The 16,435-nt window shown below is 50.5% G+C and overlaps 6 protein-coding genes across 6 annotated transcripts; 4 read left to right on the forward strand and 2 right to left on the reverse strand.

The window, feature by feature from the left end:
- Positions 1 to 228: 228 nt before the first annotated feature.
- BGZ61DRAFT_510236 (thiamine diphosphate-binding protein) lies at positions 229 to 2,006 on the reverse strand (the record flags this gene model as incomplete). The annotated part of the gene is made up of 1 exon (XM_046252053.1): positions 229 to 2,006. Exon 1 carries the CDS (start codon positions 1,921 to 1,923, stop codon positions 229 to 231), a length of 1,695 nt encoding a protein of 564 aa, XP_046096572.1. The 5' UTR covers positions 1,924 to 2,006.
- A 933-nt stretch (positions 2,007 to 2,939) lies between these two features.
- Positions 2,940 to 5,453, forward strand: BGZ61DRAFT_539459 (uncharacterized protein; the record flags this gene model as incomplete). Its single annotated transcript, XM_046254789.1, has 2 exons — positions 2,940 to 5,316; positions 5,401 to 5,453. The coding sequence occupies 2 exons, from the start codon at positions 2,940 to 2,942 to the stop codon at positions 5,451 to 5,453; spliced, it is 2,430 nt and encodes an 809-aa protein (XP_046096573.1).
- On the reverse strand, positions 5,410 to 6,716 carry BGZ61DRAFT_463175 (lactate dehydrogenase/glycoside hydrolase). Its single transcript, XM_046247390.1, has 3 exons — positions 6,406 to 6,716; positions 6,102 to 6,331; positions 5,410 to 6,047 (listed from the first exon to the last, which is right to left on the reverse strand). Exons 1-3 carry the CDS (start codon positions 6,674 to 6,676, stop codon positions 5,610 to 5,612), a joined length of 939 nt encoding a protein of 312 aa, XP_046096574.1. The 5' UTR covers positions 6,677 to 6,716; the 3' UTR covers positions 5,410 to 5,609.
- A 475-nt stretch (positions 6,717 to 7,191) lies between these two features.
- Positions 7,192 to 8,369, forward strand: BGZ61DRAFT_463176 (alcohol dehydrogenase 1). Its single transcript, XM_046247391.1, has 2 exons — positions 7,192 to 7,305; positions 7,368 to 8,369. Exons 1-2 carry the CDS (start codon positions 7,245 to 7,247, stop codon positions 8,363 to 8,365), a joined length of 1,059 nt encoding a protein of 352 aa, XP_046096575.1. The 5' UTR covers positions 7,192 to 7,244; the 3' UTR covers positions 8,366 to 8,369.
- A 4,208-nt stretch (positions 8,370 to 12,577) lies between these two features.
- Positions 12,578 to 13,209, forward strand: BGZ61DRAFT_499391 (uncharacterized protein; the record flags this gene model as incomplete). The annotated part of the gene is made up of 2 exons (XM_046251395.1): positions 12,578 to 12,939; positions 13,191 to 13,209. The coding sequence occupies 2 exons, from the start codon at positions 12,578 to 12,580 to the stop codon at positions 13,207 to 13,209; spliced, it is 381 nt and encodes a 126-aa protein (XP_046096576.1).
- A 1,511-nt stretch (positions 13,210 to 14,720) lies between these two features.
- Positions 14,721 to 15,943, forward strand: BGZ61DRAFT_523078 (uncharacterized protein; the record flags this gene model as incomplete). The annotated part of the gene is made up of 3 exons (XM_046252577.1): positions 14,721 to 15,157; positions 15,206 to 15,619; positions 15,924 to 15,943. Exons 1-3 carry the CDS (start codon positions 15,049 to 15,051, stop codon positions 15,941 to 15,943), a joined length of 543 nt encoding a protein of 180 aa, XP_046096577.1. The 5' UTR covers positions 14,721 to 15,048.
- Between the last annotated feature and the right edge of the window lie 492 nt (positions 15,944 to 16,435).

Consider the following 16,435-nt stretch of genomic DNA (forward strand, 5'->3'; position numbering starts at 1 on the left):
TCATATATTTGAATCTCATCAGAATGCCAACTATTAACCATTCCCTCCACACTAAAATTCCTAAGCCTCACACTAATAGGTGCCCCAAAAATTTCGGTACAGAAGGCTATATAGCTAACCGCAAACATATAAACCCATGAGTCCAGTGTCCAACAAGAAAAGGTTAGCATTCGGCGGATTTGAGTCCTCCAAAGATAGGGCAGGAAAATTCAATCTGCGAATAAGCTACTAGACCTTGACGGGGGCACGGGAGTTAGCCGCGGCAACAAAATGGCCCCAGGTAATCAACTCTCTGCTGCAATCGTCTTGATGAATGTTGCACTCGATGATCGTTGGCCCATCCTTATGTGCCATTGCCCTCTCAACGGCTTCGGAAAACTGCTCTGCAGTATGCGCCTCAATGCCAAGGGCACGCCCTCCGCCCTCCGTAGAATTGAATGCGCGGACGAGGAGCCCATAGTTCCAGTTTTGAAGACGGTTGTACAGCCCGTCGTGGATCTCGACCTCGATCGTGTAGCCCCTATTGTTCATTAAAAGCATAATGATAGGCACCCGGTTTCGTACCATCTGGGAGACCTCCTGGACTGTCATCTGGAACGCGCCATCCCCCACCATCACGATGGTCCTCCTCTCCGGCTTGGCCAGGGCGTAACCAAACGAAGCTGGTATCGTCCATCCAATATGGCCCCATTGCATCTCGATCTCAAACTCTGCCCCGGACGGAAGGCCTAGTTGGATTCCGTTAAACCACGAATCTCCAGTGTCGGCGAACACTGTCGTCTCTGGAGTCAGAAGGAGCTGTATCTGTTGAACGACCTCCTTTCTAGTCAACATCTCCTGCCTACGGGAGGGGTGTCCTAAAGGGGGGTCGAGACGCAGTCGGTTGTACTCGATCATCGTGCCGTCGTTCCAGCTGGCTGCTTCGGCTAGTCTGGACAGGAAATCGCACAGCCGCACGTGACTGAAATAGGCACTTGGATCAGTCAAAGTCACGCTCTCCATATCGACGACCAGTTGCGGAACACTGGGCAAAGCCGTCCAGCCGACCGTGCTGTAGTCCGTAAACGCGGTGCCGGTACATATGAGGACGTCAGCCCAGTTGACAATAACGTCCGCTGCGAGCGTGCTGACTTGGCCCCAGAAGATGCCTGCGAATTGTGCGTGGTCCTCGGGGAAAGAGCCCTTAGCCGCTGGCTGAAGGACAACGGCGCACCCGATAGCCTCCACCAGCCGGAGCAGTTCCTGCTCCGCGCCAGCCCTTCGCACTTTCGGGCCGACAAGAATAACGAGCTTCTGCTTGGTGCTGAGATATTTAGACGCTCTAGCTACAGCAGCATCCAGCGCCGGCCCATCGCTCGGGGTGGGCTCAACCAAGGCGCTGATGGGCCCAGGCCGGGCACATAGCTCTCCAGACAGGTTCGTCGGCACTTCGATGTACGCCGGTTTTCGTTTTAAAAGCGCCATTCGAATGGCCCGATCGATCAACTCCGGGGCATGGACGGCTCCGCGGATGGCCACGGCGCAGCAGGTGATCTTCTTGGCCATCTCAAGCTGGTAGGTGAAGTCATAGTCGCCGAGCGTGTGGTGAAGTAGGCGTTGGCCCACGTCGTTGGTGTTAGGCGCTCCGCTGACGAGAATAATGGGGAGATTTTCCGCGTACGCACTGCCGACGCCGTTGAAGGCCGAGAAGGCGCCTACACTGTACGTGACGACACAGACGCCGACGCCGTTGGCGCGGGCATAGCCTTCGGCGGCTAGCGAGCAGTTGAGCTCATTCGTGCAGCCGACCTCGGTCAGTGCTGGGTTCGCCTCTAGTTTGTCGAGGAGAATGAGGTTGTAATCGCCTGGGACGATGAAGTGATGGCGAACCCCGATTTGAGCGAGCCGTTCGGCAAGATAATCGCCAACTGTGAAATGGGCCATGATGCAGGGCGTGAAACTAGTTGCTGGCTATGACTTGGGTGGTTTTGACTGCGAAGTGTGCTGAATGGGATTCTATATTTATGATGATGGATGAAAAGGTGCAATATGTTGTTCGTCCTTTACAGCCCATAGTCATACACATTTAACTGCAAACTGTTGGATAAATTACGGTGCTGCTCTTGGTAGGTTAATTACTCACATGTTAAGTTGTCAGGAAGGGTGTGGGTCGCATGCCTCGTTCGATGCCACTCAGCTCAACAGTCTAGGCACATGCCTATGTGAATTCCCTAGGATCCTCCAGCATCCATCCAAATCCCTATGGTAACCGCAGGAGGTAGCAGCACAAGTAACTAAGTAGCTAGGTCCGGGACCCCAGGGGCCTCGGCAAGGTCAATTCAATCACTCGTTCACATCCCTGTTTTTCTCATGCACGCATATTTCCTATGATTGTAATAAAGTTTGTTTTTATCAAGAGTGACACGTCAGAATGAATCACTTTGAACAGAACACAGAGACCGCCTTGGCTCTAACATGTGATTAATGGGCTCGTAATGATAGTTACGCGGGCATGACGCGGTGATGATTTGGACATCATCGGTGAGGACAGGACAGGTCCGATATATGATCTGACACTGAGAGCTTGCTCCAGCCACAACCGACCAAAGTTTAGCTAGCTGAGGTTCGAGCCCTCTTAGATAGCCAGCGCGGACTCACGGGTGGCATGATCCGAAGGCACAACGGCTAAAGATATGTCACACCTGGGATCTAACTTGTCCGCGCTGTCGAATAACTAGTGCCGACTATCGTTCCGGCTGACCAAGTCTCGGCAATGAACTGTAAGTGGCTGTAAGCCTCACATCCGTAATTCCATTTCTCATGCCCTCCGGGTTTCACGTGGACATTTCCTTCTCGTCGCTCCGTTATTTTTAGGATCGACTTGCGGTTGCAACGCGAGCAAGATGCCATCTCGTTCGTAAGACTTATCACCATCGGTTTACATAGTGAGAGTTCACGATATGAACGACGTTGGAACCACTGGACTTCTAGTCCGTACATTCGAGACCCTAGCACGCAGCGATGTTGCCTTGGTTGGTGGAAAGAATTCTTCTCTGGGTGAAATGATCAGTACCCTCGGGGCAAAGGGAATTGCCGTACCACCTGGGTTTGCAACGACTTCGCAAGCGTATTGGCAATATGTCGACGCCAATAGTATCCACGACAAGATGGCCGCGCTGGTCACAGAATGGCAGCTTGGCAAGCAGAGTCTTGCCGATACCGGCCAAGCTGTGCGCAGTCTGTTCCTCCGAGGCACCTGGCCGGAGGATGTAGCAGCTGCCATCAGAGCTGGCTATCGCGAGCTTTCAGCCAATGCCGGAGTTGAGAACCTGAGCGTTGCGGTACGCTCCAGTGCGACGGCGGAGGACTTGCCCGATGCAAGTTTCGCCGGTCAGCAGGAGACTTATTTGAACGTCTCAGGAGTAGACGCCCTTTTGCATGCTTGCCGACGTTGCTATGCTTCGCTCTTTACCAATCGGGCCATCAGCTATCGCCAGGCCAAGGGATTCGATCACACAAGCATAGCACTCTCGATTGGCGTACAGCGAATGGTTCGCTCCGATATTGGCGGCTCCGGTGTTATGTTCTCTATTGACACCGAAAGTGGATTTGACAAGGTGGTGCTCATCAACGCAGCGTGGGGGCTCGGAGAGAACATTGTGCAGGGAACTGTTAATCCCGACGAGTATCAGATCTTCAAGCCGCTCTTGTCCGATACTAATATGGTCCCGATCCTGGAGAAAAAGTGCGGCGACAAGGAGATCAAAATGGTCTACGGCGATATACACATGCCAACTCGCAATGTGCCTACCTCCAAGGCAGAGCGGGCCGCCTTTGTGCTCAGCGACAAGGAAATCCTCCAGCTGGCCCGCTGGGCATGTACGATTGAGGAGCACTATGGCTTCCCAATGGACATGGAATGGGCCAAGGATGGCATCACGGGCGAGCTATTCATCGTTCAGGCTCGGCCGGAAACGGTGCACTCGCACCGCAACGCTGCCATCTTCAAGACATACAAGGTCGGCAACAAGGGGCGTGTCCTGGCCACCGGTCTTTCGGTCGGCGATATGGCCGTCTCGGGTCGACTCTGCCTCATCGGAGCGGCTAAGGACATTGATAAGTTCGTTGACAACTCGATCCTGGTGACAGAAGCAACTGACCCGGACTGGGTGCCGTTGATGAAGAGGGCCGCGGCCATCATCACCGACCATGGCGGACGCACCTCGCATGCCGCTATCGTCAGCCGTGAACTCGGCCTTCCGGCAGTAGTAGGCTGTGGCAATGCCACCTACGTGCTGCACAGCGGCCAGGATGTCACCGTCTCCTGTGCCGAAGGCGACACTGGCTTCGTGTACGAGGGAATCTCTGATATCACAACACAGACAGTAGATCTTTCCGAGCTGACCGAGGCTCGGACCAAAGTCATGCTCAATCTCGCCAATCCGGCGGCCGCCTACCGCTGGTGGCGGCTCCCAGCCGACGGCATTGGCCTTGCCCGCATGGAGTTTGTCGTCAGCAACGCTATCCAGGTCCATCCCATGGCACTCGTTCACTTCGATCGGCTGGGAGATGCGGAGGCCAAGCGACAAATCACCCGACTGACAACCGGATACAACAGCAAGCCCGACTACTTTGTCGATAAGTTGTCCCACGGCCTCGCAGCCCTGTGCGCCGCTGTTTATCCCAAGCCGGCCATCATTCGCATGAGCGACTTCAAGACAAACGAGTACGCTGGCCTCATTGGCGGCGCTGAATTCGAGCCCAAGGAGGATAACCCCATGTTAGGCTTCCGCGGCGCCTCGCGATACTACTCACCGCGGTATAGCGAGGGTTTTGCTCTCGAGTGCCGCGCCATCAAGCGACTACGTGAGGAGATAGGCCTCACCAACGCCATCGTCATGATCCCCTTTTGCCGGACGGTTGACGAGGCTAAGAAGGTCCTGGATGTCATGGCTGAAAATGGGCTCAGGCGCGGCGAAAACGGCCTGCAAGTCTATGTGATGTGCGAGATCCCGTCCAATGTCATCTTGGCCGCCGAGTTCACTGAGTACTTTGATGGATTCTCCATCGGCTCCAATGACCTGACGCAATTGACCCTCGGCGTAGACCGCGACTCCGGCGAGCTAGCCGACTTATTTAACGAGCAGGACGAGGCTGTCAAGTGGATGATCGCACAGGTTATCTCGGTGGCCCGCAAGAAGGGCAGCAAGATAGGCCTCTGCGGACAGGCGCCGAGCGACCATCCAGCATTCGCCAGGTTCCTAGTCAATGCCGGCATTGATTCGATCTCTGTCAGCCCCGACAGCTTTTTTGCAGTGAAGAAGCACGTAGTAGCTAGTGAGCAGACACAATTATCTACTGGGACCATGGGATGATGGGGTAGCTATGCTGAAAATTTGATTTTGTGTATAATGGCCTTAGAACTGTATGCTTGTAACTTGACGGCCACTCAGAATGAATCATCGGCAGGATGAGGTAGGAGTCAGCTTATAATTGAACATTAACCTTTAAAAAACAATATATCAATTCGCAAGTGACAAAGAACCTTAGCCGAACTCGCATCTGACCGAAGTGTTACTACGTACAACAATGTTGTGAGTTCCAGCTTCGTGTTGCACCACGCTTCAAAACTAAAAGCCCCGATGGACCCAGTCAATACTTTCTTTCAGTTCCTTCACTGACTTGGCCATGTCGGCCTCCTCGTCGCTATCCAACGGCACAGAGATCGTACTGGCAACTCCATTTCTCCCGAGGACAGAGGGCAAGCTGAAACAGCAACCAAACTTTGGTTGAAAATGGCTTACAGGCCGTACATTGCGCTTATCCAAGAGGATAGAGGAGCAAATGCTCGACACGATAGAGCCGATTCCAAAGGGGGTCGCACCTTTGGCTCGGACTATACTCCGTGATCGATTTTTGCACTCATCCGAAAGCTCAGCACGGTTAAGAGTGTTAGGGAGCAGAGATTTGTCGATGGGGACGCCGCCAATTGTTGCCGCCGACCAGGCTACAACTTGAGAATCTCCGTGCACGCCCAACACGTAAATATCTATCGACTTTGCCGCGACCTAGAGCTCTATTAGCATAGCTAGAAAGGGAATGTAGGGACATGTGCCACTCACTCCCACCCGGTCCGCCATTAGCCCACGAAGTCGCACGGAGTCGAGGAAAGTGCCTGAGCCCAGGACTTGAGAGGGAGGAAGTCCAGAGAGGTCCTGTGCAATGGACGTGAGCAAGTCAACTGGGTTCGCAACAACGAGCAAGATGGTGTCTGATCTGAATGGCGTCATTGCTTCGATTATGTTCCGAACAATCGAAATGTTCCGGGATGTGTAGTCGATCGTGGTTTGGCCTAAGGGGTTATCAAGTGAGCTCGGGTGCCAGAGGAGAGCAAGCAATCAGCCTCCTACTATTCCTTTCCCGTACCTATGGTGTGCTTGGATCCTGCTGTGATGACCACAATGTCGCACTGGGCTGCCTCATGGTACGTGGCCGCCCGCACACGCGTGCCGCTGTTGCTACTATAGGCCACATCGGAGAGGTCCTGAGTCTGGCCGTCTCTCAAGTCAATGTCGATGTCAACCAAGAGTAACTCGGCCGCGACGGAGGCGAGAACAAGGGCGTAGGCTGCGGCGCCGCCGACCTGACCAACACCAATAATTGCGATCTGAGGCTCAGACACCATGGTTCTGGACATAGTTTGACCAGCAGTCGAGTCTGCTCTCGAGACAGCTTGCTTCCCTCTTTAGCATTATGAGCACCAGGTAAGTGGCGTGAGGGGATCATATGACTAGTAAGTGACGTAAAATGCCGGCACGCTTGACATCATGGAGGTTTCATGGCTGAATCATATCATAACACCGGAGGAGATATAGGGTTTCTGGTACCAGGTCATTACAAACTTTACCTTATAACTATCCATATCGATGCTATACATCCTGTATCTGTGCATCCAGTCTCTGCTACGGGCATTATACATCGGGCAGGGTGGTCTGACCCTGCATCGTCCGTAGTAGCTGTCATAGCCAAACTCAATTTAATATGCAGATTGGGAGCCACATGCCAAAGTTAATTCACTCGACTTTTGAGTTTGTGGCTGGGTCATATCGTATGATGGCTTGCGTACTCATGAATCCATTCGGCCGATAGCCATGTGTGCTTTGTGAGTCATATGTCAATCTTCTAAAAAGCTTTTCGCTCAGTTATGCTTGATTTTGAGCCCCGTCACAACCGCTAAGTCTCACCTCTTGATTATACTACCAACTATGGCTTCTTTTGACATCCCAAGAGAACAATGGGCTCAAGTAGTCGAAAGGTCTTGTGGGCGTATGTAATCTGCTTTCTATATTCGGCTCCCAATGCTAATCGCTAATGTTGATTGACCGTAGTAGTTTATGAGAAAATCCCCGTGCAAACGCCGGGCCCTGATGAGGTTCTCGTCAACGTGAAGTACTCGGGAGTCTGCCACACCGATCTACACGCTATGATGGGTGATTGGCCACTGCAGAGGAAGATACCACTTGTTGGTGGCCATGAGGGCGCTGGGATCGTGGTCGCAAAGGGTGAGCTTGTTACAGGCATAGAGCTTGGTGACCAGGCCGGCATCAAGTGGTTAAATGGCTCTTGCCTACAATGCACCTTTTGCCTGCAAGGGGACGAACCGCTCTGTCCCCAAGCTCTCTTATCCGGTTACACTGTCGATGGAACCTTCCAACAATATGCCATCGCCAAGGCAGCGCATGTTACCCGCATTCCAGCCGAGTGTACCCTCGAGGACGTGGCTCCGATCCTCTGTGCAGGCCTTACGGTCTATAAGGGGCTCAAAGAGTCCGGTGTTCGCCCTGGGGAGTACGTCGCTGTAGTTGGCGCGGGCGGCGGCCTCGGATGCTTTACTCTTCAGTACGCCAAGGCCATGGGCATCTACAGCATCGCGGTGGATACTGGGAGTGATAAAGCCCAAATATGTAGGGATTTAGGGACAATGACATTTATCGATTTCAAGAAGTCGGGCGATCTTGCTGCAGATATTAAAGCTGCAACCCCGGACGGTTTTGGGCCCTATGCTGTCATTCTACTCGCACCTCACGAGGAGCCTTTCCAGCATGCATACACGTATGTTCGTCCACACGGCACTGTTATGTGTATTGGCATGCCAGGCAATGCATATCTCAATGCGCCAATTTTCGACATCGTCGTCCGCATGGTCAACATCAGAGGCAGTTATATAGGGAACCGCCAGGACGCAGCCGAGGCTATTGAATTCTTCCGACTTGGACTGATTAAAGCGCCGCATAAGCTTCTCGGTCTGAGCCAGCTCCAGAATGTGTATGATATAATGCTAAAGGATGAGGTTGTGGGTCGGTATGTGGTTGATACAAGCAAGTGATATTTGTCACGACCCAGGTTGGGACCAGGCGGTCACAACCGGCAGAACCATGACGGTACCCACTTTTCACCCATTGGCCGAGAAGCCCATGCACGATGGTCTAGTATCAGTGCCCCACTAAGACCACTCCAGGCACCCAGTATATAGACACTCATTTAGCACTTTCATAGACAGGATAGCCTCACCAGCTATCAACACACTTGGTTACATTGAATCTACTATTCTACCATTACCAGACCGTGACCTACATTGCTCACTACGACGTCCTGATCCACTCGATCATACACCTCACGCCCGGACCTACCCTATACCCCTAGGTTAGACCCGACCGTCACAATATTAGTGTTAATTATAGGTTATCGCAATATGAACAGTTGGGAAGACAACGGTGATATCGAATGGATGTTGGATCTGTTACAGCTAATTCGATCAGGGCAATAGCATTTAAGACGATAGTGGAGACCAATGATAATTGTATTTTTTTATTTTGTTTCTTGGGACCCCTCTTTCTATAAGGGATTTTTACTGTTAATCTTACCTCCTCTATAACTAAGATTAGGATTTAATATACTAGAGGATTATATCTATCCAGTGTCACGGGCCAGGGCCCATATCCTTGCGGCTGTGCCGCAAGACGTACTTGGCTCGTGCGCGCCAGGGATGGGAAATCATTCCACAGCTCAGGGGCACTTAGGAATTTCTTTCTTTCTTCTTCATCTTTGATGTAAATAGCATCCTGGACTAGATAGCTGGAATACAGTTACTAGAGGCCGTTCACATCCAGCTCTGTTAGATTAAGAATTTATATAGTGGTATTATATACCTAATCTAGAATTGTCTAATATTAGGGTGAAAAAATTGTGTATTGTTTTTTTCTATATCTTGAGGTTTTTAGAGTAAGCTTTATATACCCTTTCTCTTCTGTGTAGAATCAGCTAGAAGCTGATTGCTAAGCCTTGTGGCAATAGGTGGCGATAGGTGGCGACAGGTAGCAACTTTTGCCTCTGACATATCTGACAAGAATACTAACTCTACTATGCCTGATATAGTATAATAGTAATAGTAAATTTATATCTTTTTAATATTTAAATCTAAATTTTATTAAGTATAAAGATGCTGTTGCCTTGTGTAACGATCCACACTTCGTATTACGTCTCCTAGCCCGTCAGGCTAAAAGATAAGTCTATAATCACAATGGTAGCGATTATAGGTGTGGATAACAGCTATTAAATAGGGTCTCATGCACGCCCGGCTCGCCCAGGTCGTAACACCTTGGGCTTGGTGTTACGACCCAAGATGGGAACAGTGCGAAGACGGAACGGAATATCACGCATTCCGTGCCGACCAATAAGGGTGTTCGTCACATGCAAGTCGAACGAGGTCGGTTCGACTCCGTTCGACCGACCAATGAGGTTGTCCGCATGCAAGTCGAACGAGGTCGGTTCGACTCTGTTCGACTCTGTTCGACCCACAAAAACAGGAAGTATATAGTTCCATTCGTTTGCACATTTCCTATGTCGAGATAGCTCTCCAGCTTTCAATACAATTTGATTACTCAAGAATACTTCTTGACATTATCAGACGTGATTCGCCACTCCACGCTCAGTACGTTACGCCCCGTTTCAACTGCCAACATAAACCCAGCAGGTTACGGTTTACTACGTTGGGAACCTTGACCGTCACACTTGGGTTTGGGCCCTCACACTATTATTCTTATTACTGGTTTTTTTTTTTTTTTTGACTTTTTAACCTCTGGCCTCCCTCTCTGAGTGTGTGCTGCCCAGGACTATAACCTCAATTAAGTATAAAGTAGAGCCTCTATAAGCTTTACTTAATATAGGAATAATGTTACGACCCAAGATGGGAACGGTGTGAAGACGGAACATCACACATTCCGTGCCGACCAATAAGGTTGTTCGCCACATGCAAGTTGAACGAGGTCGGTTCGACTCCGTTCGACCGACCAATAAGGTTGTTCGCCACATGCAAGTCGAACGCGGTCGGTTCGACTCCGTTCGACCGACCAATAGGGTTGTTCGCCACATGCAAGTCGAACGAGGTCGGTTCGACTCTGTTCGACTCACAAAACCACGATCGACCAAGTAAATCAGAATAGTATATATAGCTTCACTCATTCCCACTTCTCTGTTTAGATAGCTCTCCAGCTTTTCAATACAACTTGATTACTCAAGAATACTTCTTGACATTATCAGACGTGATTCGCCACCCCACGCTCAGTACGTTACGCCCCGTCACAACTGCCAACATAAACCAATCAAATTACGGTTTACTACGCTTGGGAACCTTGACCGTCACAATATAACGCAGATTCACAGCCACTGCTTTAGTGATGTTGTACTTTTCGTACAACACGGTTGTACATACATACGTACAAAAAGAAAAAGTACGTACACGTACTACGTACGTACAATGAGGGTCCATGATATTCCTAATAAGGGAATTTGTGGGTCACATCGTACAAATACGGGGCTGTACAAAAACTCTGCTCGCTTCGCAGCTCAACGCACTCTGCCATTCTCTCCCAATTGAAGGTATCGCCAAAAAGATGGCGCCCACCAATGCTAACGCTGCCTTCGTTTGGCGACAGTTTATCGACCTCGGCCGCTCTAACTCCAAAAAAAGCAAGCGATACAGATGCCGTCACTGCCAGAAGGATTTTGCAGCAACCTCTATTGGGAGGCCGAAAGAGCATCTCGCTGCGTGTGAGAAATGGCAAGCCAAGCAGAGACAAGAGCGTCAAGCTCAAGATAACGCTGGCTATCTTCCCTCATATTCTGAAGCTATACAAAAGAAGATAACTGAGGTCGGAATTCAGCATATCTCGCAAGATGAGAGTCACAGTTTCGCCTATGATGCTGCCGCTGCCGTAATCGCCGGCGGCCGCCCCTTCAGCCTCTTCGAGAGCCGCCGTTGGCGTTATTTCTTCACTCGCATTAAGCCTGGCTGGAAGCCCCCTAACCGCGCCGTTATCACGAGAATCCTTCCCGACTTCTATCAGGAACTCTATGACGAGGTTTTCAAACGCATTATGAGCTCAGAATGGTTCAATATCATATTTGACGCTTCCGATAATGTCTCGGGCCACAGAATCGTTAATATCTCGGTACAACTACCAGACGGCCCAGCCTTCTACTGGAAAACGTTTGACACGGGGGACGAACAGCACACAGCGGAGAATTGGGTGAAGTTGATATGGGGAGAAATGCAGCAACTGTGCGACGGTGATCTCTCCAGAATCAATTCTATCTGTACAGATACCGAAAATACGATGCGCTCTGTACACGACTTACTAGGGAGATTCCCAGAGCTCTCACATATCAACTTCTCTCTATGCGATTCTCACGGCCTTCAGCTTCTAATCAAAGATATCCTTCTTCTTCCATTCTTTGAGGATCTCTTTAACAACGTCAGCACCCTTCTCACGTTCTTCTCACGGTCTAAATTACAATTGCAAAGATTGAGAATGTGCCAGCGCACGAGATGGAACGGAGTAACTCGCGCGCTGATCAGAAGGTACCAGTAAATCGCCAGCTGTGACTGAGAAATCACTGTACTAACTCGCTCGTTCCGAATAGTGCAATTACACGCTGGGGTTCTCAGTACAATTCTTTCTTCTCCCTCCTCCGTTCCCGAGACCCTGCCAGAGACTGGTCTATTCGAAAAGATGTACGAGATGAGCTGCGATCTCAAGATTGCCCCGTTCTCCTACCCGAAGCGGTTCGAATCATCAAAGACAACAGCTTCTGGCTAAAACTCGAGGCTGCGATCGCTGTGCTAAAGCCGGTGAACCAATTTCAACACGCTTCCGAGGCTGATGGGGCGGGAATCGCACACGTTGTAAATCGCTGGCTGCAAATCAAAAGCAAATGGGCTGAGATGAGAGAGGCTGATCAGTTTCCTGATATTCCGTGGGACGATATTGACGCTATATTCAAAACCCGGCTTGATAAGCAAACGTACGATATACATTGGATCGCCGATGCCCTCCGGCCTGATACAACAGGCCCAAATTCGAAACTGCCGCCTAGCGTCTTTGCGCGCGTACAAGAGTATTTGCGGAAACAGCTGAAAAACGACAACGAATATCACCGTGCCCTTTCCGAATTCACACACTTCCGAATGCGTACAGGCGGCCCAGACGGCTTATTTAATAAGCACAGCGCTGTATACGACGATGGCTTCAAGCCAGCAATGGCGTGGCAGTGCCTCCTCAACCAGGGCTCGATGCTGGCTAGAGTAGCTGTGAAGGTAATGAACACGCTTGCGAACTCCGTACCCTCAGAACGAAGTTTCTCTGCTATTAGTTTCATACATACGAAAGCTCGGAATCGGCTTACGCCCATGCACGCTGATATGCAGGCCTTCATTTTTATGAACGACCGCGTATTAGATCGCCTTAAGGATCAGAAGTACGCCCATAAAAAGCGCTGGGCGGATCTTGAGGAGAAGGACTGGCTAGAACTCGAAGATTCATATCTCGAGTTATTTGTGAATGCGCAGGGCAAGAAGGTCTGGATGGATGGCGTGATGGCCTCTACCAATGGAGATTTTGAGTGGGAGGGTGTATTACAGTCGACGGGTGATATATTGAGGGTTGGCACTGAGGTGGAATCAGAGGTTTGAGGCTAGAATGGCAGAAGAACATGACCGTGAGAACCCTACTACCAGTATTGCCTAAAATGGAAGGGGGAAATTTGTATGGTACGTATTTGTATGTACAACCCCATTGTACGTACGTACTATGGCTAAAATACAGTACGTACGTACATACGTGTACAATAAATTGCATCACTACACTGCTTAGCCTCAAAGGGGCCAACTAAGCTTCCAGATCTCAATATATACTATTTCCTTCTAGAAGGCCCACCAAGCACCCTATTCGAAGGAGGGTCGGAATATAGCCGCGGCAGCAACGGATTCTGCTCCACTGAATAAGAGGTGGACAGCGGAGTAGGGCCACCGGAAGGTAAAATAAAGGTCCAGATGCCCTCTCTATAAGAAAGGGACTCACCCACAAACTCTATCTTCTATCCAAATACCAGCAACGTTAATCTGGTGCCTCGCTTACTCTCTCGTTCCACCCACCCCTCCTCATCATACTTCCTCATTCAGTTTATTCATTTTAACTCTCCCCTCCGCAACTAACAACTCCCCCCAACAGCCCCCTGCTGCAGAAGCCAACCGATGCTAAGAATTCAGTCACGTCCAATGGAAGTCTTGGTCTAGATGAGAAGGATGGAGTAAAGAGAATGCAACTGCCTCAATCGAAGATGTCTGCCATACTGGTTCCCTATAGGCGTCCCAGACTTACCCTTTGCTACGATAGAATCCACCAGGTTCGCATCCGGCCCGCGATGCCAGTCGAAATCTCGGCCGTAGCTCCGGTTCTCTTCTATGGAGAGCCTAGAATCACGGAAACGGTTGGTCAAGGCCGATTTCGCTAGTGGGACCGAACTAAAGGGCCCCTAACTTAATGGTACCGCCGCTCAACATCGTGAGGCTGTAACAAGCAAAGATCGCCGCTCGGGGGACATCTGCCTGCGGTGATCAAATCATCAAAAGCAACCCGTCTATCACCACCTCTCTCTTATGAGCCAAACAGCTGAGTTGACGTGATAATTCCCGCTGTTATGGACCATATCGTTCAAACTGGAGCTTCCTAGCCCAAAGTCTCAGACCACGGGCCCCAAATCCCCCACACTTAGGGTAGCATCTTCGCTGGAAGGATAAATGAGGCGCACATGCCTGCGCCGCTTACCCCCTAGACCAACGCCTCAGAAAATATGCCAGCCCCTCAGTTGCAGGAATGCAGACGCGTGCTGCAGCAGACTGGTGGTGCTTTTGACGGAGTTCTTGCTCCAGGGATACGTACTTCGTGCTGGGGCTGACGCTTAATATCCGTCTGGGCGACATCGTGGTCAGGCCTCACCAAAGGCTCGAGTGTATTTAACAAGGCTTCCACATTTTGTCTTTTGTTAGATTGAGGGAGAAAGATATTCCTGCACGTCACCAGCGCATTAGCTGGACAAACGCAAGTTACAAATCTTCCCGATAACGAGGGTGGCAGGTTAGTTATATTTGCTAGTCTTTCGCAGAAGCTCGGAAAGAAACCAGTTGATGAATATATCAAGCAAGATCGTCATATAATGCGTTCTCTGCAAGAGCGTCTAAACCGGGTCCCTCAATCAAGAGGGAGTACCGCCAAAAACGTCGTTAGAGAATATCGCGAACATCACTTCTACGACTGTCCCACCTTGAAAGTCATTTTTCAACCAGTTTGGCATAAGTAGTTGAAGCGACGAGCAACAGTGAGACATTAGACTACTCAATTCCACTGGCTTATTCCCGCCGAGTCATTCTCTCCCACGCACGCTGAGCCATTCTCCTGAGCTGTCCCACACTGAGCTACCACACTGAGCCATGCCGCCTTAGTTTAGCTAATCTCTTAGAAACAGTTCACCCTGACTTCCTGCTCCGCCTTTTCGGCAAGAGAAGTACAGATACGGGCGAGCTCCTCTGGACACTCCTCTGAGGAGTTTGTCGCCACCAACAGTCTCTTATATCCCGTTCCGTAGGGTCAAGTACCACTTCTTGCACGGATCCACACCACGGTTGCCCTCTATTGTATGTTGTGAGTGGCGATGTAAGTGAGACATGTTGAAATGCATGCCTTCGATCTGCTGTTGCCTCCATTCATTTACTTATCCCTTGTGACAGACAGCCTCCGTGTTCTGGATCTGAAATTGAGTGGTGATCTACCCGTGAACGCGAGTCTGTTAGCTTCACCGAGGGGCTTCGAATAGAAGAAAAAGCGGATAGCCGGTCGGCGGGATAATGAGAAGTCTGAGGAAAGGATCTGCAGCAGGCTGAGGGATGTCAGCTTTCATAAGGAGGAAGAAATCTCCATGAGGTGTTTAGGCCGATCTTCCAAGGCGTCGAAGAACTTCTTGAACGAGTGTCGAGATGAATATCTTCGTCTTATCAAGAACAAGACGGCTGTTTTTAAACACCGCAACGATCGCTGGGAGCGAGCGACAGCGGTAGACACCAGACCGCTGTCGACCGTCATCCTGGGTGACGCGCAAAAGCAATCGTTCATCAAAGACGTTGAGGATTTCCTTAATCCGCGAACTCGACGATGGTACTCTTGGCGATCCATGCCTTATCGACGAGGCTACCTGTTGTACGGCTCTTTGTCACATATCAGCCCTGCCCGACTACAGCAGCTGCCTGGTAGGCAGCTGCTACTGCCTAAACAGGCAATGTTTTCATTTGTGTATCCCTTTGACTGTCGTAAGACTACACTTGGGATCCGCGCCCAACACCCCACCTTGCCAGGCCGCGGTACAAGGGAGTGACCCAGAGTGCGGCAGCCTACGGAGGGCCCTTTCAAAAGTCTTGTCCAAGCACTAGCAACGCCACATCCATTTATCCCTGTCAGGTACCTAAGGTACATGAGGTTATGGCAGTCTCGTTTGCTTATCCGCTATAGCCTCTGTAATTTTAGGGGTAGTGGGCGCTGCTGACCAGGATCTAGCGGTCGCTGGTGTGCTGTAATCTGCTATCTTTCAGCGCTTGGGGAAATCAAGAAGTACTTAGTGTACTTACCCTCGTAATGATTGGTTGACTTACTAGCGTCGTTTTTTCCTCTGGACAAGACTTTTGAAAGGGCCCTCCGTATAGGGGTCACTGTTGCAACACCCCAAAAAGCACGCTCAATCAAGTGAAGTGGGTCTGCACAAATAAACTTAAGCCCCATAGTACATTGAGGCATGTACTTTTACGCAAAAACTCATTGGATTTAGACACGGCAGACAACAGCAGCAACAGCAGCGGGACCGCACCGGACCAGCGCAGAATAGCTTCATCCCGCACGGCGGAAAAGGGCCGGCTACAAATGGGCTAACCGCCTCTTTTATTGACGATATCAACGCTTAGTTATACTCGTCCTCGTCCTCTTCTTCTCCCCCCTGTCACGGGCCAGATGAGATCAACTCAAGAGGTAATGCCACTGTATTGCGAGGATACTACGATGGAGAGGAAAGAGAG

Source organism: Ilyonectria robusta (assembly GCF_021365365.1).
Source record: "Ilyonectria robusta strain PMI_751 chromosome Unknown BGZ61scaffold_34, whole genome shotgun sequence".
NCBI lineage: Eukaryota > Fungi > Ascomycota > Sordariomycetes > Hypocreales > Nectriaceae > Ilyonectria > Ilyonectria robusta.

Excerpts from the sequence above, each read along its gene's own strand:
- BGZ61DRAFT_463176 (XM_046247391.1), top strand. The coding sequence starts at position 7,245 with ATGGCTTCTTTTGACATCCCAAGAGAACAATGGGCTCAAGTAGTCGAA. Across the intron at positions 7,306-7,367 it reads AGTCGAAAGGTCTTGTGGGC|TAGTTTATGAGAAAATCCCC; the intron begins GTATGTAATCTG and ends GATTGACCGTAG.
- BGZ61DRAFT_463175 (XM_046247390.1), bottom strand. The coding sequence starts at position 6,676 with ATGTCCAGAACCATGGTGTCTGAGCCTCAGATCGCAATTATTGGTGTT. Across the intron at positions 6,332-6,405 it reads AGGATCCAAGCACACCATAG|GCCAAACCACGATCGACTAC; the intron begins GTACGGGAAAGG and ends ATAACCCCTTAG. Across the intron at positions 6,048-6,101 it reads TAATGGCGGACCGGGTGGGA|GTCGCGGCAAAGTCGATAGA; the intron begins GTGAGTGGCACA and ends ATAGAGCTCTAG.